Source organism: Thalassophryne amazonica, chromosome 2, assembly GCF_902500255.1.
Source record: "Thalassophryne amazonica chromosome 2, fThaAma1.1, whole genome shotgun sequence".
Taxonomy (NCBI): Eukaryota; Metazoa; Chordata; class Actinopteri; order Batrachoidiformes; family Batrachoididae; genus Thalassophryne; species Thalassophryne amazonica.
In genome coordinates, this window is record NC_047104.1 from 38,295,055 (window position 1) to 38,321,527 (window position 26,473).

At 44.2% G+C, this 26,473-nt stretch overlaps 1 protein-coding gene across 2 annotated transcripts in view; it reads left to right on the plus strand.

The window, feature by feature from the left end:
- LOC117523498 (EMILIN-1-like) overlaps window positions 1–26,473 on the plus strand; it is a 115,176-nt gene that overhangs the window by 18,441 nt on the left and 70,262 nt on the right. Inside the window, exons 2-4 of one of the 2 annotated variants that reach the window (XM_034185062.1) lie at window positions 3,405–3,530; window positions 17,924–18,153; window positions 18,187–18,219. In XM_034185062.1, the coding sequence (XP_034040953.1) occupies window positions 3,405–3,530; window positions 17,924–18,153; window positions 18,187–18,219 (389 nt within the window). Of the gene's footprint in view, window positions 1–3,404; window positions 3,531–17,923; window positions 18,154–18,179; window positions 18,220–26,473 lie in introns of both variants that reach the window. The other variant, XM_034185055.1, reaches the window with a different exon arrangement.

Here is a 26,473-nt window from a genome sequence, read left to right on the forward strand (position 1 = left end):
TCTCTCTCTCTCTCAGAAACAGCGTTATCCTGACAAACCCTGAGTTTTTGAAGCCGCAAACGCTGGCACTGATTCCCAGTTGGGGGGGGTGTCAAAGGTCACAGCTGGTTCTGATAGTCCTAGTTTAGTTCTGGATGAAGTTCAAAGCTCATGTTTCAGTTTTCACTTTCTGCAGAGTGTGTGTTTTGTCATGCCTGTTCAGAATCGTCTCTCGGTCCACGTCAGAGTTCAGTGGACAGATTTGTTGCCTCCTGCACTGATCGCTGATATAAACATTTATGAATTTTGCTTGGACGGTGGTGACAGCAAGTCCCGTGCTGTGGTTCCAGTCCCACATGCAGTATGACGATCAGAACCCAATGAGTTCAGTGTGAGTTGACTCCGTTGTTAAGGAGACACACGTCAAAACTCTTGTCTCCTAAAAGAAACAGGTCCAGTTGTGTTGATTATGCAGTTTTGTGGTCTTGCGTTACATTTTGAAGACACAAACAGAATCAGAAACACAAGTCTGAACTCTGGCGTCAGTGCAGTGTGAAATTTAAAGTGTCTGTGCATATGCGCCTCCCAGTGGAACCACTCTGGGGCCTGCTTGGCAGTGACGCGGTAGGGCTGGGCAGTAATATGGTAATACTGTATCCCAGGATATTTAAAAATAGCAACAGTATCCCTTTAAATACCATCATTTAAACAATCTGCTGTTTAATGTCCACTGTTTATTATAAATTCATGAGGACTGTGTGTGTGTCAGTGTCCAGCAGTAGGACCATTTCCTGTGTTTGAAGATGCTATAAAAGTAAATGATGCACCCCCTCCGAATGCTACTGCAGAATGCTCCCGATTATCTTCACCACTCCAGTCAGTTTCCACCTCGCTAATTGAAATTGATCAATAAAAAGTAAGCTGCTTTGAGCATTTCCCTTTTTCACTCAGAATCACCACAGCATATCTGAGGTGGATCTGCATGTTTATGTGGCACAAGTAGAAAACAATCTGTATTGTGTTTTAATTTTAGTGAACTCAAACCTGGCATCAAAATAACTGAGCAGCCAGTTATAATAATAATAATAATAATAATAATAATAATAATAATTTATTAGACACCCATGCATAACAGAAATTCACTCATATACAAATAACCAAACTTGTAACAGAAAAGTCAAAAATGAGAAGAAATATAAGAAAATAAACCAAATACATGGTGCCTAAAGGTGTAGGCAGAAGCAATGCTTATCCACGCCTACCCTCCTGTATAAAATCAATCAAACAGGCATATATGCCTGTTCATAGACATTTATATCCAACACAGTCTGAACACAGCAGCACATAGTTACAGATAAAAGAAGTCAAATATTTCTCCAGATAACTCAGAAAACCCCCCCCCCCAAAAAAAACGAAGGTTATGGATGTGGCTCATTCGCGCATACGGCAAACCCCTGCAGCTAAAATAAACAGAAAATGATCTGTCAACATCATTTTGACATCATACTGCCAACAATAAATAATTAACACCTTTTACTGGTTGTTCTATGACTGAGAAATAAGTCTCACATATGGAAAATATAAATACAAATTTAAATTTTTTTAAAAACCATTTCAGCAAATGAATAGAGTCATGTGACTGCTGCTCTGTCACTTTCTGCTCTTCAACATTACTAAATGCTCACGGAGTACCATGACACGGGATCTGGATTATACCAAAGGAGAAGCTGATGGTGTTATTCTTAAGTTTATATATTATAAAGCCTTCGACAGAAGATAAGCTTTCAGGCAGGAGCAGTTGATGGGTGTATCACCTAAACAAACTGTGTGCTGCAAAAAGATATATGTTAAAAAAAACACTTTAAAAACACTAAAGCCCCCAAAATTACATGCGGTGATAAGACAATATGACAGATGACACACCTCCAAGCTGTTGTTGGTAGGCAGACAGTAATACCGTATCTCGGGGTATAATTTGGGGAAGGTTTAAAGGTATCAATTGGATACCACACATCTCTATGATGTAGACATGAACAATCCATCCCCACCTTCCAAAAATAGCAGTTTATCTGCTGGGGGTGGAATGATACATTGTGTATCGCGATAATCATATCGTGGGGCCTGTATTGAATCATATAGCTTTTTTATGAATATCGTGATACCATGCGAAATAATCACTGGAAGAAATAATGACCTTATGCAGAAGAATCATACGTGATTTGTAAAATGTACAAATAGGAAACAGATAACATCAAGGATTACAATTTATACTTCAGAATAATTTGTTCCTTCAAAGTCAAACATTCATCACAGATTACGTTGGAATTAGTGTGAATGGTGCTATAACAAGTAAGATGTCCGTAAGGGCAAGGGACCCAATTGTAAGTTGATTTTTGGCAGTCAGCTCTTTTACCAAAATTTATAAATTTGCATTTATAAATGTCAGAAATGCATGTTTTTTTTTTTTAGCACACAGAGCTTTGACCTCACACTATTAATGTGTAAAAAGTTTCGATTTTGAGAGTTTACGGTTCTTGAGTTTTAAGACATGAACGTTTGCTTTAAGGACAGAATTTCTCCTGACAAGTGCAACTTATGTATCACAATATGTATCAAATCGTGATAGGTATATCATGATATTGTATTGTGGAGCTAGTGTATGGTTCCATGCCTATCTGCCATGTGGGCCTTAACCTTCGATCACTGGTGTTCTCAGTACTGAGGCACCTTCACCCTGGTTCTCTCGCAGGGAAATGCACCACATGGGCATGGTGTTGTCACTGATCTCTCTTCACAACAACATTAATATTTCTTCGCTGGGTCTCTCAAAGTATCTACTTATTTGACACAAAGTCATTCCAATGGTACCCAAGGGTTCTCTGGAGGGGTGCGGTCATGAAGACATCCAGTAGGTCACTTGTTAGAGTCCAAGTCTCATCACCATATTTGGATGTTTGTCTAAGTCTTGAAGGTCCTGGAGCCATGAAGTTGTTAGACAGAGGTACCTCTGTCCAGCAACTTCATGGCTTCATCAGTTCGACCCAAACAATTCACAACCTCATCGGTTGAGCTCTCAAGAGTCATGAATGTTACTAACATACAGACACACTGCTGACAACTTGTTCTGGATTCCTCCAAATCAGTATAATTCAATTTCCACACACTGTGTCTGGGTTGTTGCTGCGTGCGCGCGCGTGCACACACACACACACACACACACACACACACACACACACACACACACACATTCAACAGGCGCCTGTGATTGTCCTTCATCACCATCTTCATCACAGGGTTCCAGTGCAAAGAATTTTGTAGAAATGGTGTCAGTGTCTGCTGTGGACATGGAGGAGGACTGCAGGTCTTCTTTATGTCCTGTATGTAGTGCTAACAAATTACCAGTCATGTATTTGTGTGTTGGACAGGAACTGGTGTGCGTTTGTGGTGACGAAGACCGTGAGCTGCGTGGTTGAGGATGGCGTGGAAACCTACGTGAAGCCAGATTATCATCCCTGCACCTGGAACGGCGGACAGTGCTCCAGGGTGGTAGTGTGAGTCCCGATTTCCTGAGTCTGGAGTAGTCAGGATTTGTACCCACAACACTGTTGCTAATAGAAGACACACTGTTCCTCTGAGGGGAAATAAGATCATTGTCTAATTTAAACGTCTGAGACCACAAAAGCCATTTTCTTCAGAAGCCAACCACAATGTTACATTTTATTTGATTTCCTCTCAGACTTAGAATTGGTGACAATAATCACACATATTTGTATTTTTTTTTAAATTAATCCCATCTAAAAAGTGCACACTAAAATTTCTAAGTATGAATTTGGATATCTTAAATCAACAGACTGATTTAGAGTGAACACAAACAACTACTAATTTAAATTTGAACCACCATCCTGTGATTCATTATTGGCAACAAAAGTAGAACCTTATTTTCTTTTATATAAATCACACTCATTAAAAATGGCCTCTTGAAAAGGAAACACCCATATACAGCCACTTTTTAAAATTAACTTTATTCATATTTTTACATGCATATATATATATATATATATATTAGTATACAGTACATGTTTCAGTTTGTCTCTGTTTTAAGAGAACACCTTCTTTTGATCTTGTTCTTCTTGTTCTTGAAACATTTTTTCTACAGTTTCTTTATAGAGAATAAAGACTATTCTACTGTATTCTACTTTATTCTACAATCAATGGCCACTTTATTAGGTTCACCTGTTCAACTCAGTGGATATAGGCATCTACATGTGGTGAAGACAACATGCTGAAGTTCAAAACAAGCATTAGAATGGTGAAGAAATGGGATTTAAGTGACTTTGAAGATGGCATAGTTGTTGGTGTCAGACAGGCTGGTCTGAGTATTTGAGAAACTGTTGATCTCTTGGGATCTTTGCTCAAAGTGATCTCTAGGATTTACAGAAAATGGTCCAAGAAAGAGAAAATATCCAGAGAGCGGCAGCTGTATGGATAAAAATGCCTTGTTGATGTCAGAGGTCAGAGGAAAATAGGCAGACTGGTTGAATGGGCAACTGCATGATGCCATCATATCAAAATGGACCAACATCTCTGAGGAATGTTTCCAACACCTTGTTGAATCTATGCCATGGAGAATTAAGACAGTTCTGAAGGCAAAAGGGGTTCCAACCTGGTACTAGCAAGGTGTTTCTAATAAAGTGGCTGGTGAGAGTATGTCACACCTTTTCTAGACTAACAGCGCTTTAATTTTAGATTTTTGTGTATTATTGTACTGTACTTTTTGTTATTGCCATTTATGCTCTTATTCTTAGAGTTTACTTTTAGTTTTTCGGTATATAAGTTGCACGGGAGTGTAAGTCGCAGGATCTCTCAAACTAGTAACACAAACAAACAAAAACATGACTTATACTGGTATATATGGTACTTGATGATGATGAAAACTGTTTATTTTGAACATTTGATACAACAACAATTACAAGATAGATCAGTGAAGACAACAACAAAAAAGTTCCTACTGTGTACCCAACATGTCCGAAAAGGGGTAGGGTGAAGCATCAGCTTATTTATCCCTTCTCCTTCTTCCCCACAACCACTAATACCCTTTGCCACATATACACATAGATTCCTACACACCTAAACCGATATCAATATATATATATATATATATATATATATATATATATATATATATATATATATACATACACACATATATATATATACACATACACACACATATATATACATATATATATATATACACATATACACACATATATACACAAACATAAATATACACCTACACGTACCTACTTACATACAAAATACTATATATTTACAAGCCGAAGCAAAAAACAAAAACACCCTAACCCTCATTATCCTTCCTCCTCCCTATACCTAGAAAAAAACATATTTTTGTACCGCTATTTGAACTGGTTCATGCTTGGACATTGCTTGAGCCCCACTCCCAATCTGTTCCACATCCTTACCCCACAGACAGAAATACAGAAACCTTTTAATGTTGTTCGTGCCCACTGATGCTTTAAATTAAATTTCCCCCTCAGACTGCAATCCCCTGTGAATTTTAAGAATTTGGATTGTAAAAATAGTGGATTTGTATGATCTCTATAGCCAGTATTATGAATAATTCTTATAGCTCTTTTCTGCATTACTGATAGTGATTGTGTTGTACCTTTATAAGTATTACCCCATACCTCTGCACAGTACTGTAAATATGGTAAATTTCAAATAAATCAAATAAAATCAAATACAAGCTGTATATTAATCATTTTTAAAAATGCATGAAAGGAAGTAATGACAAAAAAAATCAGACTGGTTATATGTAGGTAAAATAAATCAAGTGGATGGAGATGGAGGACGAGGAGGTGTAACTGCATCACATCTGGGAGCTGCTGCTCCAGAAAAATGATGTGCTTGCAAAACCTCTACCTTCTCTCACCTACTGAGTCCACCATCTAAGCGGCAACGCACCCCTTCAGGGGTAGACCACTGTGAAAGGGAATGGCAGATGTCAGTCTGATGGGTTTAATTCATGTTGTGGCTGTCATGATCTGGACTCTTTTGCTTTGTGTTTCTGTTTTATCATGTGTTTTTGTTTTGCCATGTTTAGTTTAGGTTCTAGTTTTCTTTAGTCTTAGTTTATGTTTCTGTGTTTTGTTATGTGTGATTTCTCTTGCTGGGTTTTTCCTGCTTGGGCTTTGTCTCTCCCTATCTGTCTTGTTGGTTGGTGGTGGGCGTCACACTCTCTTTGGGCCACACCCTGTTCTGGATCGTTCCACACACCTGTTTCTAATCTGCCGCTCATCACCTGGGTGTATTTAAGCTCCACTGGTTGCACTAGTTCCCTGCCAGATTGTTGCCTTGTGCAAGTGTCCAGACGTTTCTGTCCTTCAAACCTAATAAAACGATCTGGCCAGCCATGGACTACAGAGGACTCAAGTGCATTCCAGCTGGCAGTATGCTACCATAGCCGCCAGCTAGCACTACAAGAGGACTGTCTTACTGCACTGAGCTCTGGGATCAGCAACCTCACTAAGCGGCAAGACGCCTTTATGACTTCTGTGAGTTCTCAGATAGAGCAACTTCTTGCTACTGTTTCACATCAGGCCTCCTCTGACTCGGCACTCGCCTCAACCAATCAACCACTTCCACGTCCGAATGCTGTCCTGCCGGCATCTGCAGCTGCGCTTGTATTCTGCAATCAGCTGTCACGGTTCTCTTATGGTTGTGCCATTGAGGTACTTCCCGGTACTAGTCCTCCTCTGGGAAAACTGTTTTCTCTGTCTGCCCTGGAATGCATCGCAATGAATGATTATATACAGGAATCATTAGAGGCACGCTTGATTTGGCCTTCACCATCACCCGAAGGGATGGGGTTCTTCTTCATAGAAGTCCAGAGAATTTTGTTTCTCATGGTCTGAGAGCTCTTCAGCAAACTCCAGGTGGGCTGCCATGTGCCTTTTACTAAGGAATGGCTTCTGTCTGGCCATTGTACTGTACAGACCTGATTGGTAAATTGCTGCAAAGATGGTTGTTCTTCTGGAAAGTTCTCCTCTCTCTACAGAGGAATGCTGGAGCTCTGACAGAATGACTATCGGGTTCTTGATCACCTCCCTATCTAACCCGATTCCCTATCTAACCCGATCGCTCCATTTAGAGGGCTGGCCAGCTCAAGGAAGAGTCCTGGGGGATCCAAACTTCTTCCATTTATGGATGATGGAGGTCACTGTGTTCACTGGGACCTTCAAAGCAGAAGAAATGTTTCTGGACCCTTCCCCAGATTTGTGCCTCGAGACAATCCTGTTTCAGACATCTGCAGACAATTCCTTTGACTTCATGCTTGGTTTGTGCTCTGACATGCACTGTCAACTTTGAGATCTTACAGGTGTGTGTCTTTCCATATCATGTACAATCAACTGAATTTACCCCAGGTGGACTTCAGTTAAGCTCAGATGATCAGTGGAAACAGGATGCACCTGAGCTCAATTTTGAGCTTCATGGCAAAGGATGTGAATACTTGTAATTTCTTTGGTTTATTTATTTGCTTATTTAGGTTTTTATTTTATTTTATTTTTTTTTATTTTATTGCTTAGTTGTGCTGAAGGTTCCCAGTTAAAAATCCCACCTCTGCCACATTTCTCCATGCAGTGTGTAGTTGCATCAGGAATGCCAACCAGCGTAGAACTTCTGCCAATTCAACATGCAGATCCACCTTGGATCTGCTGTGGCGACCATGAATGAAAACAAGGGAGCAGCTGAAGGGCCTTAGTACTAGATTTTTATTTTTAATAAATTTGCAAAAATCTAAAAAAAAAAAAAAAACTTTTTCACATTGTCATTATAGCGTATTGTGTGTAGAATTTTGAGTCAAAAATGAATTTCATCCATTTTGGAATAAGGCTGTAATGTTCACTTTATTCAGCCCCGCCCACTTTTACAGCAGAGGCATTTCCGTTTTGGATTAGGACTTCCGGTGAGCGGTGTTTCAGTACAGAACAACGGAAGATATGACATGGATAGAAACAAAAACCTGTTGGGAAAGTGTAGGAACACGGACCCACAACAGGGGGCGCAAATGAACGGACAATGGAGTAAGTCAAAATAACAAGCTTTACTGTTGTGAATGTGCACAACGAATACAACCAATCACAGCAATGGACAACAGTCAATTCACAAAAGTGTCGTGTGGGCAGGCTCGAAGATAGGAGACGCCTCTCCAAGGTAAGACCGGAACCACACGGCTTCCTCCGCCACAGGACCCCGGGAATACTGGAGCCGCCAAGTCCCGAACTCCCAGGTGGCCACTGCCTCCGCGTGTCGGACCTGGTACTGCTGGCGAGGAACAAAGGACAGTTAGATGGGGGCGCGTTTGCACCCAGGACTCCGAACAGCAGGGAAGTTACCTCCACCTCTCGTTGGAACAGTAATCCACAAACTAAGCACAAATCCAAAAAGATACACTCCGTAGCTTCGATACGTTACCTCTCTGGTAGAAACGATATCTCGGCAATGAGGTGGAGGTGCCGTCCTGCTGATATACCCCACAGATGATTGCCGTCAGCTGTCTCAGGTGATGGGTGACAGCTGTCACCGTAGCTGCTCACGTGAGGCGGCGGCGCCCTCTGGTGCCTGGAGCCCGCACTCCAGGCAGGGCGCCCTCTGGTGGTGGTGGGCCAGCAGTACCTCCTCTTCAGCGGCCCACACAACAGGACCCCCCCCCCAACGGGCGCCTCCTGGCGCCCGACCGGGCTTGCCCGGGTGGCGACGGTAGAAGTCGGCCAGGAGGGCCGGGTCCAGGATGAAGCTCTTCTTCACCCAGGAGCGTTCTTCGGGACCGTACCCCTCCCAGTCCACCAGATATTGAAAGCCCCGGCCCATCCGTCGGACGTCCAACAACCGGCGCACTGTCCAAGCCGGCTCGCCATCGATGATCCGGGCAGGAGGTGGTGCCGGACCGGGTGTACAGAGGGGCGAGGTGTGATGGGGCTTGAGCTTTGACACATGAAATACTGGATGGATCCGCAGTGAGGCTGGAAGCCGAAGCCTCACTGCGGCGGGATTGATGACCTTGAGAATTTTAAACGGTCCTATGTATCTGTCCTGCAGTTTAGGGGAGGCCACTTGTAGCGGGATGTCCTTTGTGGACAACCACACTTCCTGCCCGGGGCGATACGTAGGGGCCGGGGTCCGCCGCCGGTCTGCATGGGTCTTCGCCCTCATCCGGGCCTTCAACAAAGCAGAACGGGCGGCACGCCACACCCGACGGCACTTCCGCAGGTGGGCCTGGACCGAGGGCACACCGACCTCTCACTCAACCACCGGGAACAATGGGGGCTGATACCCCAAACACACTTCAAAGGGGGAGAGGCCGGTGGCTGATGACACTTGACTGTTGTGGGCGTACTCGATCCAGGCCAGATGAGTACTCCAGGCCGCCGGGTGCGCGGCTGTCACACAACGCAGTGTTTGCTCCATTTCTTGATTGGCCCGCTCTGCTTGCCCGTTGGTCTGGGGGTGATACCCGGACGAGAGACTGACCGTGGCCGCGATCGGAGACGATGTCTGATGGTATCCCATGCAGGCGGACGACATGGTGGACCAGGAGGTCCGCTGTCTCCTGGGCCGTTGGGAGCTTCGGGAGGGCCACGAAGTGGGCCGCCTTGGAGAATCGGTCCACTATCGTGAGGATCACGGTGTTTCCCTGGGACGGCGGGAGGCCCGTGACAAAATCCAGGCCGATGTGGGACCAGGGGCGATGAGGCACGGGCAGCGGCTGTAGCAGTCCCGGAGCCTTGCGATGGTCGGCCTTGCCCCTGGCGCAGGTGGTACAGGCCTGGATATAGTCCCGGACGTCGGCCTCCAGGGACGCCCACCAGAAGCGCTGCCGGACAACTGCCACGGTTCTTCGCACCCCTGGATGACAGGAGAGCTTAGAGCCGTGACAGAAGTCCAGAACTGCAGCCCTTGCCTCTGGTGGGACGTAAAGTCTGTTCTTTGGCCCAGTCCCGGGGTCCGGGCTTCGTGCCAGGGCCTCCCGGACGGTTCTCTCTACGTCCCAGGTGAGGGTGGCCACGATAGTGGACTCCGGGATGATGGGTTCCGGTGGATCCGACAACTCCGCTTTGACCTTGTCTTCGTGTACCCGGGACAAGGCATCCGATTTCTGGTTCTTGGTCCCGGGCCGGTAGGTGATGCGGAAGTCAAAACGGCCGAAGAACAGTGACCAGCGGGCTTGCCTGGGATTCAGCCGCTTGGCGGTCCTGATATACTCCAGGTTCCGGTGGTCAGTGAAAACCGTGAATGGCACGGACGTTCCCTCCAACAGGTGTCTCCACTCTTCAAGAGCCTCTTTCACCGCAAGGAGTTCTCGGTTGCCGACGTCATAGTTCCGTTCAGCCGGGGTCAACCTGCGGGAAAAATAGGCACACGGACGAAGGACCTTATCGGTCTTCCCACTCTGGGACAGCACAGCTCCTATCCCTGAGTCCGAGGCGTCCACTTCAACCACTAACTGGCGACTAGGATCGGGCTGCACCAGAACGGGTGCAGACGAGAAGCGCCGTTTCAACTCCTTGAACGCGGCCTCGCAACGATCCGACCAGGTGAAGGGGACTTTTGGTGAGGTCAGGGCTGTCAGGGGGCTAACAACCTGACTGTAGCCCTTAATGAACCTCCTGTAGAAATTCGCAAAGCCGAGGAACTGTTGCAGCTTCCTACGGCTTGTGGGTTGGGGCCAGTCTTTCACCGCTGCAACCTTGGCCGGATCAGGTGCGACGGAGTTGGGGGAGATGATGAACCCCAGGAAGGACAAAGAGGTGCGGTGAAACTCACACTTCTCGCCCTTAACAAACAGCCGGTTCTCCAATAACCGCTGCAGGACCTGACGTACATGCCGGACATGAGTCTCAGGATCCGGAGAAAAGATGAGTATATCGTCTAGATATACGAAGACGAACCGGTGCAGGAAGTCCCGCAATACGTCGTTAACCAAGGCTTGGAACGTCGCGGGGGCGTTTGTGAGGCCGAACGGCATGACCAGGTACTCAAAGTGACCTAAGGGGGTGTTGAATGCCGTCTTCCACTCGTCTCCCTTCCGGATCCGAACCAGATGATACGCGTTTCTAAGATCAAGCTTGGTAAAAATCTTGGCTCCATGCAGGGGCGTGAACACCGAATCCAACAGGGGTAACGGGTATCGGTTGCGAACCGTGATTTCGTTCAGCCCCCTATAATCGATGCATGGACGAAGTCCGCCATCTTTTTTACCCACAAAAAAGAAACCTGCGCCCATCGGGGAGGTGGAATTTCGGATCAACCCGGCAGCTAACGAGTCCCGGATGTAGGTCTCCATTGATTCGCGCTCAGGCCGTGAGAGGTTGTACAGTCTACTGGACGGGAACCCACTGCCTGGAACCAAATCGATGGCACAATCGTACGGACGGTGGGGGGGGGAGTGTGAGCGCCAGATCCTTGCTGAACACGTCGACAAGGTCGTGGTACTCCACCGGCACCGTCCCCAGATTGGGCGAGACTCTGACCTCCTCCTTAGCTTGGGAGCCGGGAGGAACCGAGGAACCTAGACACACCCGATGGCAGGTCTCGCTCCACTGAACCACTACCCCGGACGGCCAATCAATCCGGGGATTGTGCTTCAACATCCAGGGAAAGCCTAAAACCACACGGGAAGTGGCCTGAGTCACAAAAAACTCGATCACCTCCCGGTGGTTTCCTGACACCACCAGCGTTACAGGTGGTGTCTTATGTGTGATCGGAGGGAGCAGGGAGCCATCTAGCGCTCGAACCTGCACAGGCGAGGTAAGCGCCACCAGAGGGAGCCCTATCTCCCTGGCCCATCTGCAGTCCAACAGATTCCCCTCAGAGCCCGTGTCCACCAGTGCTGGGGCCTTCAGGGTTAAATCCTCATACAGGATCGTGACTGGGAGTCGTGTAGCAATGTGGGTGTGTCCCACGTGAATGTCTCGACCCACCCCTAGCCCAGTCTCTAGGGGCGGGCGTTGGTGTTGTAACCGCTCGGGGCAGTCTCTCACATGGTGCTCTAGTGCACCACAAACAAAACAAGCTCCATGGGCCCGTCTCCTCTGTGCAGCTGGTGCCCTAAATGTTGCCCTACTCGTGTCCATAGCTTCGTCAGTAGGGGGAGCTGTGGCCTCACGGAGCGCAGGGGCCGTGGAGCGTGGGGAAGGCGGAGCGCGGTCAGAACCGGAAGGGAGAGGGACGGCGCGTGCCCGGCCACGCCCTTCGTCTCGTTCCCGCCGACGTTCTTCTAACCGGTTGTCCAACCGTATGACAAGATCGATAAGCCCGTCTAAATCCCGCGGTTCGTCCTTAGCCACCAGGTGCTCCTTGAGAACCAAAGACAGTCCGTTTACAAAGGCGGCGCGGAGGGCAGCGTTATTCCAGCCGGATCTCGCAGCCGCGATGCGGAAGTCGACTGCATAAACAGCTGCGCTCCGGCGCCCCTGTCTCATTGACAGTAGCACGGTTGAAGCGGTCTCGCCCCTATTAGGGTGATCGAACACGGTTCTGAGCCCCCTCACAAACCCATCGTATGTCAGAAGGAGCCGTGAATTCTGCTCCCAGAGCGCTGTAGCCCAAGCGCGTGCCTCACTGCGAAGCAGGTTTATGACATAAGCTACTTTACTAGCATCGGTCGCGTACATAACGGGACGCTGTGCGAAGACGAGCGAACACTGCATCAGAAAATCCGCGCACGTCTCCACACAGCCTCCGTACGGCTCTGGAGGGCTTATGTATGCTTCCGGGGAAGGAGGGAGAGGTCGTTGAACAACCAGTGGAACGTCAACGTTACGCACAGGATCTACGGGAGGGAGAGCCGCAGCGGCGCCCGGAGGGCGCGCTTCCACCTGCGCGGCGAGAGCCTCCACCCTGCGGTTCAGGAGGACGTTCTGCTCGGTCATGAATCCAACCGAGTCGTGAAAGCGGTGAGGATCCGCTGCAACTCACCGATTACCCCTCCCGCGGACGCCTGCGCGTCCTGTTCTTCCATTGGCCGTTCAACAGCCGGTTGACGCCCCTCAGGATCCATGACGCTGGCCGAGATATCCTGTTGGGAAAGTGTAGGAACACGGACCCACAACAGGGGGCGCAAATGAACGGACAATGGAGTAAGTCAAAATAACAAGCTTTACTGTTGTGAATGTGCACAACGAATACAACCAATCACAGCAATGGACAACAGTCAATTCACAAAAGTGTCGTGTGGGCAGGCTCGAAGATAGGAGACGCCTCTCCAAGGTAAGACCGGAACCACACGGCTTCCTCCGCCACAGGACCCCGGGAATACTGGAGCCGCCAAGTCCCGAACTCCCAGGTGGCCACTGCCTCCGCGTGTCGGACCTGGTACTGCTGGCGAGGAACAAAGGACAGTTAGATGGGGGCGCGTTTGCACCCAGGACTCCGAACAGCAGGGAAGTTACCTCCACCTCTCGTTGGAACAGTAATCCACAAACTAAGCACAAATCCAAAAAGATACACTCCGTAGCTTCGATACGTAACCTCTCTGGTAGAAACGATATCTCGGCAATGAGGTGGAGGTGCCGTCCTGCTGATATACCCCACAGATGATTGCCGTCAGCTGTCTCAGGTGATGGGTGACAGCTGTCACCGTAGCTGCTCACGTGAGGCGGCGGCGCCCTCTGGTGCCTGGAGCCCGCACTCCAGGCAGGGCGCCCTCTGGTGGTGGTGGGCCAGCAGTACCTCCTCTTCAGCGGCCCACACAACAAAACCTTTTTGAAAAGCTCAAAGGGATCGACTCTGGCTCACCCATGGGTCATAACAGAGTGGGAAGATGACATGAAAAAGTGGCCGTCGATTATTTTAAACTACTTTGTGTTGTCACTCAGCATGGACAGTTTCGCTATGAGTAACTACGAGCTCCGTGCCACACAGCGCTGCTGAAGCTCGTATAAATAATATATATAAAAGCACAATGAATTTAAAATACTACCCGACAAGTAGTATCACCATAATGCCAAGATTACGTAACATTAATATACGTATGGTGTTATTTCATGCAGTGTTTGGTTGTATCAAACGCCAGAAAATGAGTAAATAAGATAGTAGCTAATGTTACAAACACAGCTTACCTATTTGTCTCACTAGCATCCGCCGTGGCTTCTTCAACGGAGGGTTATAGTCCAATAATTTATCTGTGTAAGATCCAGTGGTGTGGTTTTTTTCTCCATAAAATGAAAAGAACAGACAGGGACGTCTGGGTGGATTTTTCAAATTCAGCGCCTTTAGTGAGCACCGGAGATCCTCGTCTTTCAATGGAGGAGGGAGCAAGTTAAATGCTGGTCCACAGCACTCAGATCTCTGCTTTCCATGTTCAAAACATCGTTCTGAAAGTGATAGTTTCCTCTTCTTCTAGTTGTTGTGGCACCTACAAACTGAACAATTAATGCTGCTCATGTTCGGACACTTCTAGTGTACCGTGTTCCCACGGAGATAATCATTGACGCAGTGGCAAACCGGAAGTTGCTTGACAAAATGACGCCACCCACCCTGACTTCCTGTATAAGGTGAATAAAAAAAATGTGGAAATCATGAAGCGCTGTGAATACACTGTAAATAAATATCAACATTCAATGCAGTCGAGACACAAACATGACTCTTGTAGTGTGTTTCAAGCCTAAGTCTTGAATTGAGATACACAAATTGATTGTTTTTTTCCACATTGCACTGCCAGAGATAGTTGTGAAGCAGAATTATTTTCCAGATGCACAGATGCATCAGGATATTGACCAAAGTACATCACATCATGCATTGACACTTAAATATATGGTTCTCTTGTTTTGATTTTGTTGTTGTATTTGAACTGTTGGGCAGTCACAGTGCAGTAATTCACTAAAGGATAGCTTGTCTAATGTTTTACAAATGCTATTTTACAAATTTCAGTGATGCAGAAAGAAGCCCTTATTGAAGCCAGCTGTTATAATGACACACATGTAACTATTTTGAATGCCTTCATAGCGCTGATGAATTCAGTGAAGCAGTTATTTCATTCTTAAACATGACCTCCAGAGTTTGAGCAAAGTATGTGCTTTTGGTTGTGCACCTTAATGTTTTGCTGCATATACAAAATGTTTCTCAAATTCACCTCAGTTACGACAATAGTAGTCAGAAAATATTTAGAGTGTGGGTGGGATGGATCAAAAAGTGACAAATCAGAATTCCTGCTAAGTGTGAGGGGCAATTATGACATTTTGAGCCTGACTCAGAAAAAGTAGGGAAGGTTCCCCATCTTTTGGATTCTGAGAAACCAACATTTCTCAACTTTGCACCCAATGATTCAAAACTTCACACATTCCTGAGAAAAATTGGTTTCTCAGAATGCAAAAGTTGGAGAACCGCACCCTACTTTTTCCGGGTCAGACTCTAAACTTCTCAATTGCCAGTCATAATTAATAATTCCTAACTATATTACAGGCTCTGTAAATGGCATAGAACAGGCTAGGATATGGTGACTTCCATCTGCCCCTCCCACGCATGCGTGCACCAGAGGGTGCGCTCTGCGCTCCTTGATATTGTCTGCATTTATGCTACATTGTCATCGGTGGTAGAAAAGCCATCATAGTGGAATTCCGTCTGCAGCAGCAGGCTATAGGTGATGATGTGAGGCGTGGTATTTTCCAATGCTAATGACACAGACAAGAATTACTTTCTTTGAAGGATACAGTATTTGCTCAGCGATATATTAAAACAGGAAGCAGTGGCTCTGATGGCATCTTAAAAACTGAACTTTTGTGTAGCTATAGATTAATTACTCTCAGTAATATTACACAAATTATTCACATTTACCCAATTAAAACCAGGTAACCCTCTGCACTGATATAATATTTCTCTCCCTGTCCATCTTTCTCCTCATTAAAAATAAAACAGCACCACTTACAGCTAATATGTGAATGCACCATACGTAACATAACTTACACTCACAGTGCAAATGCTTGTAGTTCGTACCAGTTCGAGACAAAGAACACCTCCGTTTCGGAGTGCCAGAAGGACAAGCTGGGACATGCCTTTCAGTGCTTACCAGTCGAGTGAGTATCAGAGAAATTGTGGAGAGCTGGACATGTCCCAGCTTGTCCTTGTGGCACTCCGAAATGGACGTGTTCTTTGTCTCGCTTGCCGTCGTGACGCGCGAAGCGTCCATTCCTCTTTCCATGACAAAAACTCCTCGTTAAAAGTGGAATGTGCCGTTCATTTCCAAACTGGACACTGTGTTTTATCCAGGACATCATCTGGACTAGCACAGGAATTGTGAAAAGACGTGGACATCAGCACTTTTTCGGCAAATTGAGACAGACGTGCGGAGGAATTCTGCGCGTTGCGGGTGCCGCGACACGCAAAGCAACGCCGTGATAAAGTTTCACAGAACATGTTCTGGCATGTCCAGGCTCGTCCACAATTTCTTGGATAATCACTCGACTGAAAAACCACCGACAGCTGTCTGAACGCCATCTCAAAGCCGTCCTGTGAGACCAAAACGGAGGTGGTTTTGTGTCGGTCCAGCAGCAAATCCATCGTGACACGCGAAGCATCCACTCGGCTTTCCATGACAAAATCGCTTGTTAAAAGTGAAATCTGCAGGAAAATAGTTGATGTCCAGCTCTTGTGATAACCAGAGAAATTGCACACGATGGTCACGGATCCACAGAGCGATCCATTTAGAAATGAAATGGTCGCTCAGCCTGTCGATGGCAGCTGGAGCGCGGCGCGCCCCACAGCTGCTGTGGGCCATCCTTAAAGGGACAGTAACATCCCTTAATGTCTTTGAAGCCCATAAAATTTTCACCAAAAACCACCTGAATTTCTCGAATGGTGTCCACATGGATGTGCCTCACAGTTTCTAAAAAAAATTTGATCAAGCAAAGCGGCAGTCTCTCAGCCATTTCCCTGACAATGAAAATCCGCTGAGAGGGCTGGACCACTCCTCACTCAAAGCCTGCTCACAGGCGAATGACGCAACCGACAGGCGTGAAAAAAATCACGCATGCAGATGAAGGTTCAAGGTTGGCTCACGCAAGCACACGTAATTCAAATCCATATGTTTTTTTTTTAAATACGGTCGGATACTTTTCTAATAGACCTCGTATTTTGGGTGTCACGTGAATTACATCTGTCAGACTGTCATCTGTCATTCCCTTAAATAGCAGATTTGAACATGGTGCTTTGTAATTTAGATGGTGGACACAGTACTAGATGACAGAAGTGAGAGGTTTTCTGGAAATGGAACACATGGGAGCAGAAGTCCCTGAGGTGAAGCAGCTGAGCACCTCATTCTTGCTACATGTCCTCATCCTCCTCCCCTGACCACCTGATCTCCCCCATATCCCATCAAGTGCATTGAGTTTTCTGGCCTCACACTTTTCAGCATTTGTTTTAGAAATGCAAACTACGATATATATATATATATATATATATATATATATATATATATATATATATATATATATATATATATATATATATATATATATATATATATATATATATATATATATATATATAGTCAAATAATGGTGTTTGAAATATTTTTCACAAAGCCAGAATGAACCTGACAATGTCAAAGACTCACATAAAGTCTGTCAGTCCAAAATCAAGCACATAGTAGAACACAGCAGAACACGACAATTTAAAAGAAACGTATATTAAGCTTTTTATTTATAATGTGCATTTTAGTAATAGCAAAGAAACTTGATGTTCTCTGTCTTTCAGTTTGACCGTATAAATCACAATAAACACAAACAGAACATTTCCTACCTACTGTTGGAAGCACATATAAAAGTTCATTATATCTTTAACATAAAACATGTATCGTTTAATTTTAAATCATATTGCATCTAAATTGTTTCAGTCACAGTGACAATCTTAACTTGAATCCTTCCAGCTATCGGACCTACATGAGGCCGAGGTACAAGGTGGCCTACAAGATGGTGACGGAGCTCGAGTGGAAGTGTTGCCATGGTTACAGCGGAGTGGACTGTGGTGAAGGTCCAGCAGTGGGTTCAGGGACTCAGATTTCCACCACCAAGCCTCAGCCCAGGCCAGGACAGGGAGGAGCTCCTCCCAACTATGGGCAGATAGGAGGACCTGGGACCAGCTATGGACAGGGAGGGGGAGCTGGTGGGGCTGGCTATGGACAGGGAAGAGGAGGTGGATCTGAATCTCATGGAGGACAAAATGGTTAGTAATTTTTAATTGTTTGAAGCCGTCAAACAGCTCAATACTGAGGACACTTTGGTTACGTCCAACATGCATCTGACTCTAAAGCAGCACTTATGAGAGCACATACAATCACCAAACTATGACCACTGATCATCAAAGCTACCAACAAATCCCCAAATCTATTTGGATCTGTACCAATCTGCCTTTGTTGCCAAAAGACACCGACAATTCAGTTCACTAATGTAAGCCAAAAATTATGTGATTCTCAATGAGCCGCAGAGACAAAGACCATCTCAGTGTCCATGGGCCTCCTTTCTATTAATATTATTAATGAATGCTGTTCAGTTTTGAGTTTAAGAGATAAACTGCTGGATCCACGTAGTACATGTCAACACCACCAATCTGATTCCCTTTGAACAGTAAAAAAACCAAACAAACAAACAACAAAAAAAAAACAGTGAGGAAAAAACTGAAAGGTGGAGAAGGAAAACATGAGAAGAGTAAGAACTAATTTTGGGAACTAATTTTGGGATGACATACAGAGAAGATCCATCTGTGGGACAGCAGTAGGACTATCAATATGCTATAGCTCAATATACAGGCTGGGGTTCTATTCCAGGTGTGTGCTTCAGGCTACCTGCCTGGGCAAGAAACACTGTCTAAACTGTCTATCCACCTGTAAATTGGTACCAATCTTGGTTGGGGAAGTAACCATCCCATACAGCTGGAAACATAGACTCTCCTCCGTGTCATGCTGCGTGTATGTTTAACATTGTGTTACGTCACCTTTCCTTCTAACAACACTCAATAAGCATTTGAAAACTGAGGACACTAAAGGCGCTTTTCTACTACAAAGCTCCAGCACTACTCGGTTTGGTTCCAGGCGCGTCCTTTTCTACTACAAATAGTACCTCTTCAACGTGGGCGGGGTCAGCAGAGCAAACTGCAGTGATGTCGTTTTATATGCGACATAAACATAAACAATGGCAGACTCCATGTGTTTACTGCTGTGTGAGTTTTTAAGAGAAAGTTGCTGGCGGCGAGATGAAACATGCTTGAAAAGTACAGAAGACTTTGGGAATTCATACAACAATATGAAGATGAAGACGAGAAGATACAAGCTGAAAAGAGATGAAGAGACAAAGCATGACGGTAAGCTAATCGTTAGCTTCCTAACTAGCTCGTAAATAAGTAATAACTGCAGGCTGTCGCTATTAACTATTAAAATTGTGGCTGTCAAAATAAAGCATTAATTTAGATTAATTAATGACAGCACCTATCACGCCTTCAGTCACATTTTGCTCTGGGTTTTTTTTTTTTTACATCAGTGACTTGGTCTGTAAATAAAGTCATGTTTCTGAGAGCAATAAACGTGTTAATGGCAATACTTTTTTTTTTTTTTACCAAAGTAACTTGCTTTGATAACTTATTGTTAAATCTCAAATGTGGGAGTTTGTGCGTTTACTGACGTTCATGCACAAAATGTTGATTCAGTTTTTATGACATTAATTAACGTCGTCACTGAACTCGAACAGGCTTAAAACACATTAAAAACGTTTGTTTTTCATACAGATTTTAATGTTCAATGGACAAATTTAAATATGAAATGTAATAAGATAATTATTAAAGGAGTCATATTGTGCAGAAAGAATCAGCCTCCAAACTCCCGCAATTCTGTTTTATAGACATTCTTTATAATACAGCCTTTTGTCATTGTACACATTATACATACAATGAAATTTGTCTGCATTTAACCCATCCAAATTACAGTTAGACAGTTCTCCCAATTTAAGATCAATTTACAGCTTGTTTAATACCTCCTTGATATGTAACAAAAATAACCCTGATCCTTTTGTACCTGAATATTAAATGCCCCAAGCACACACAGATCTGTTTTTTTTTTTTTAAATATACCTGCAATTAAATGATTAATTTAGATTAACTAACCACAAACCCTGTAATCAATTACATTATTTTTTTAATAACCTGACAGCACTAATTAAAATATGTATGCTGTGAGTGTTTCAGATGGTTTTCTCAGAGTCACCGCTGCAAAGGTTCATGCCACAGAACGGGACACCTTTGTCATCATTTGCCTACACGTTATACACCGGTTATGTTTCACTGTGAATTTTGAATAAATTTTTGTACTTTTTGCTAAAATGTCTCCACTTTTGAGTAACATCAATTTCATTTGTAAATGTTACCAAGGTTTACTGATTTAAAGGCTAACAGTTTGAAAAGCTGTTTAAGCTTAATCCAGTAGTAAAATAAGTTTTACATTTAATGGGGTCATAAATGTAAATTTAAGTAAACAGACAGTAAAACTGGTTGTTCAAAATTCCTTGATGTAATGGTGCCTTCACTGAAGTGACTAAACCTTTTTGTTTATGTTAAATACCATTTGGTAAAATCTCGGTTTAGACATGCTTATTCCAGCATCTGTGTAAAGATTCAGCCAGGTGTAGTGTGCAGTATCTTCTGGAGCGGCAAAACCCAAATTAAAAATTCTTAGAAATGAAGCTTCATTGCACCAAAACATCAATGACAAAATGATTTTTACTGTTGATTCAGCATGAAATTACAAATTATGATAGTCACAAGTCAAATTGTTTACTGCAACAAAAAAAGAGCAAATACAAAAAAAAAAAAAAAAGCAACACAAACTACACAAAAGTTTCATGTGTCTGTAGTCTGGGATGGGGGCACAGGTCACACGCCCCGGTCACGCATCGTGTGCACAAAGTCTCCCAGCACGCCAATATATGCCTGATTAAATGCAGCTTCCATCACTGATGCTTCCTCAAGGATCAGTTGGATGTGTCGATCACACTGGGCCCAGTTCAGCTTCAGCCTCAACATCATTCAAGATGGACAGATTCGCTTGCTGGAACAGTCTCCTTTTGTTCTTGCCTGGACAATAATGAAGAAAAAATGGGAAAGCAAGTTTAAACACACACACACACACACACACACACACACACACACACACACACACACACACACACACACACACACACACATACACACACACACACACACACACAGTGACCCCCCCCCCCCCCCCCCCAAAAAAATAAACCCCCAGAAGAATTGTAATAAAATCCTACCAAAAAAAAAAAAAACCTTCAGTCTCTGTATGATCATTCCCCAGAGTTTCGGTTATCTTGGTCACTTTGCATAAAAATTATGTTCTTTCAAAATTATGCTCCAACAAATCAGACCATTTGGAGCATAATTTTGAAAGAACATGACATTTATGCAAAGCGACCAAGATAACCGAAACTTTGGGAAGGTCCAGCAAAATTTACTGGACCTTTGTGGGATTTATGACAATATTTCTTCTGGGTTTTGCTTTGTTTTTTGGTGAGGGGGGGTAACCCTGTATATATATATATATAAATATATATATATATATATATATATATATATCACAGTAATGGCACTAAATGAGTCGAATGTACACGTTTGCTGTCATGCTGACTTAAGGTGTTTGTCTGTCAGAAGTTAATATTTTAAAGCGGAGCACGGAGTTAGCTAGCTCACTAGTTAGCAATCAGCTAGCTCACTGTGTCTGCATACATGAGACAACGATGTTACTTTAACAAATGTTTATATTCAAAATCTCCGTTTGTTAAAGTGTGCTTCCCACCAATGGGATAAGTAACATTAAACGGTGCTCTCAAGCAGACTACAGGCAAAGTCACAAAAACACTTACCATCCGTCACTTCCAACAAAGCAGTCATTCTGCCTCCCGGTGCTCGTTGGTCAGTGTCCGGAAACCGCGTTCCTGCGGTCGAACTGTTTCCAGCCCTTAAGGTGCGTTTACACATAAGCAAGACGTGTTACGAATGTCATTTATCTGTCATTTGTGACACATTCCTGACATTCTTAACGTGACTTAACGCATCTGAATAGGTTTCTTAATAGTGCGTGTTGGTGATATTCTTGATATTCGTGGATCATGTTTTACCTGTCAAACAATCTTCCACAAATGTCACACACCACCCTTATTTCGTCTCACGTCGTGGAGGTTGCAACTGAGCGTATTGAGCCGTCTTGATGAGTAGTGATCATTAACAGATCGTGACAACATTTGTAGTGGTTCCTGTGATGGTTCTTGGAGCCCAAACTTTCACACGTTATTACGAAATGACACGGAAACTGTCAAGTTTTGACACGACTTGTATCGCGGCATCACATTTCACTGCGCGCCACGACAAATCAGTTTTCTGGCACATGCGCACAATTAAACTCGGCTCCACAGAGTTCAGTTTGATGCAGTATGCTGAAGAGGAACAGTGACGCGAAGTCAGCCAAGTGTCGTTCTACAGTTCCTGCTGAAGCTCCTCAGGACGCTCCTGCAGGTGTTCTATCTGCTGTTGTAACCGATGAGCGGGAGAACGAGTCTGACCCAGAGGAACGAGAGGAGACTCATGTGCAGCCAGACATCTCTGCACCTCCTCCAGTCTGGCGGAGGAAGAAGTGTGCGCACAATTAAACCCTGCTGCACTGCATTCAGTTTGATTGCTGACACCAAGTCGGCTGAAAGTCTCATTTCAGTGCTCCTCAGCGCGCTCCTGCAGGTGTTCCACCTGCTGCATGCCTGATGTTTGGGAAAACGCGCGAGACAAGAGCCGCATGAAGCCACACATCTGGCTCTGTCCATCTCATCCTCTCTGCGCCACTCCATGGCACAAAGCCCAACTACGGATGCAGTCACAAAGTTCTTCTGAAAAACTGGAGCGATCTGAATTCAGTTGGATGAATATGGGTGTGTGTGTGGAGACAATTCACCTCGTTCACAACGTGACAGAACTTAACGATGCGCTTACGCGCAATAGCGCGCAACAACGCGGAACATTATTCTTGACCGTGCGTAATGGTTCCTGATAATTCTACAGCAGCACGTGCCATTAATCGTAACGGGTGGTAACATGTTGCAGCAGTTCCTGAGGACACCTGACACCTCTGCCCCGAATCATCACATTCGTGATCAGCGGCCAAGAATGTGTACTTCGTGGCATTCGTGACTTGTCGTCGTTATGTGTAAATGCAGCATTACGGTCTGACCTACTCCGGTCGTTGTGGTCCTGTAATCACTTTTAAGCTTTTTCAGCTGTTCCCTGCATTGCTGTAATGTCCGGTGAGCCGGTCTCGGCCAAAGACTGGGAGATTTTCTCATTTCGGATCACTTCATCCACCTCACTGTATTCTCTCCTCCACCACCAAACACAGAAACGTCTGCAGCTCATCCACGGACCAAGGTGTGGTTTTGTGCGAGTAAAAAAACTTGCCGTGAAATGAAAGAAAAGGACAGCCACTGTAACGCCGCTGTGACTATTTAAAAATGGCTGGTTTTGATTTTCGTCTCGGACGGTGCGCTCATGACTCATCCAGTGATGACATTCTCTGACCAATCAGTGCCCGGCAGCCTGTTGACGTCACATTTTAGTATCGGCTCGGCTCGCTTGGAACCGCTCCTGAGCAGATACTAAAAAAAGCACCCGGTACCAGGTACTAACCCTAGTGGAAAAGCAAAAAAAATGAGTAGAGTGGAGCCTAGTAGTGCTACTTTTGTGAAGTAGAAAAGCGCTATAATTGTGAGTGTCATGATTGGGTAGAAAAGGAGCATCCCCAAAAGGCTCAGCAAAGATGGGGTGACGATCACCACTTTGTGAACAACTGCGTGAAAAAAATAGTCCAACAGTTTAAGAACAATGTTTCTCAACGTTCAATTGCAAGGAATTTAGGGATTCCATCATCTACAGTCCATAATATAATCAGAAGATTCAGAGAATCTGGAGAACTTTCTACATGTAAGCAGCAAGGCCAGACACCAACATTGAATGCCCATGACCATTGATCCCTCAGGCGACACTGCATTAAAAACCGACATCATTGTGTAAAGGATCTTACTGCGTGGGCTCAGGAACACCTCAGAAAACCATTGTCAGTTAAAACAGTTCATCCCTACATCTACAAGTGCAAGTTAAAACTCTACCATGCAAAGCGAAAGCCATACATCAACAACATCCAGAAATGCCGCCGCCTTCTCTGGACCCGAGCTCATTTGAAATGGACAGACACAAAGTGGAAAAGTGTGCTGTGGTCTGATGAGTCCACATTCCAAATTGTTTTTGGAAGTCATGGACATCGTGTCCTCCGGACAAAAGAGGAAAAAGACCATCCAGATTGTTACCAGTGTAAAGTTCAAAAGCCAGCATCTGTGATGGTATGGGGGTGTGTTAGTGCCCATGGCATGGGCAACTTACACATCTGTGATGGCACCATCAATGCTGAAAGGTACATCCAGGTTTTGGAGCAACACATGCTGCCATCCAAGCAATGTCTTTTTCAGGGACGCCCCTGCTTATTTCAGCAAGACAATGCCAAGCCGCATTCTGCACGTGTTACAACAGCGCAGTTTCGTAGTAAAAGAGTGCGGGCACTAGACTGGCCTGCCTGCAGTCCAGACCTGTCTCCCATTGAAAATGTGTGGTGCATTATGAAGCGCAAAATACGACAACAGAGACCCCGGACTGCTGAACAACTGAAGTCATTCATCAAGCAAGAATGGGAAAGAATTCCACCTACAAAGCTTCAACAATTAGTGTCCTCAGTTCCCAAATGCTTATTGAGTGTTGTTAGAAGGAAAGGTGATGTAACACAGTGGTAAACATACCACTGTCCCAGCTAGTGACACTGCCCCTTCTAGTGTGACACATTATTTATTTTAATCATCTCTTTTTGAAGGACAAAGATTGATCTGAAAGGTGTCTCTGTTCTGTTTTCTGAAAAACTGTGAAAAACTAAGCATTTTTTGTAACACAGTCAACCCTGCTAACACATAATGTCTTGGTGATGTTGCATATTGGTTAATTTGGGTTATGGTTATCAGAAACGTTTCTAGAATGTTTTCATAATGTTTTTACGTCCTTTTATGTATTGACAAGTCATGTTTATAGTGCAGGGAAATTGGACAAATCTGTTCATTTCAGTCTCGAGATTATGACTTTAGGTAACGTTACCAGAATGTTTTGGAAATGTCTGGATGAAACATATCTTTTGGTGACTTTATGTAACATTACCAGAATGTTTTGGGAACCAAATAGAAAATTTCCTGAACAATGTTCTCAAAACTGTGCTAACATTATTGTCAAACGTTCTGTGAACCAAAAAGAAACTGTCCTTAAAAATGTTCCCAGAATGTTTGCCTAACATTCTCAAAATGTTTGTGCTAATGTTACTGTTACTATCAAACCTTCTTGGAACCAAACCAAAACTTTCCTCTGAAATATTCCGAGAACTTTATAGCTAACGTTCTGACAACATTTGACAAACATTCTTTTAACGATTTGGGAACTTTATTTTGTTAGCTGGGTTGGGACCTTGTTTTGTATAATGCTTTGGGGATGTTTTTGAGACTTTTGCATAGTATGAACACTTAAATTGTTATAATAATTGCTTTGCAATTTTAAAGTTATAGCATATATAGGAAGATGTCACTGAACAATAAGCTAAATTTATTATTTCAGATGATAATTTGTGATAGAATTCAGAGAATGCTATTTTGATATACGGGGGGTATTTAGTCAGTCCCTGATTGTGCAAGTTCTCCTACTTAGAAAGATGAGAGAGGTCTGTAATTTTCATCATAGGTACACGTCAACTGTGAGAGTAAAATTAGAAAAAAAAATCCAGGAAATCACATTGTAGGATTTTTAAAGAATTTTTTTGTAAATTATGGTGGAAAATAAGTATTTGGTCAATAACAAAATTTCAACTCTTGTAACATAATCTTTGATGCAATGACAGAGGTCAAACATTTCCTGTCAGTCTTCACCAGGTTTGCACACACTGTAGCTGGAATTTTGGCTGATTCCTCACTGAAGGAAGGAGGTTTTGGCTTAAAATCTCAGGATACATGGCCATGTTCATTCTGCCCTTAACACGGATCAGTTGTCCTGTCCCCTTTGCAGAAAAACAGCCACAAAGCATGATGTTTCCACCCCCATGCTTCACAGTAGGCATGGTATTCTTGGGATGCAACTCACCATTCGTCTTCCTCCAAACATGACAAGTTGAATTTTTACTAAACAGTTCTATTTTGGTTTCATCTTTCCACATGATATTCTCCCAATCCTCTTCTGGAGCATATTATCTATCTATCTATATCTGTATCTCTCTCTCTCTATATATATATATAGACTTACTATTGGTAAGATTGGTAGACTTACTATTGGTAAGATGGTAGACCAAATCAGTTCT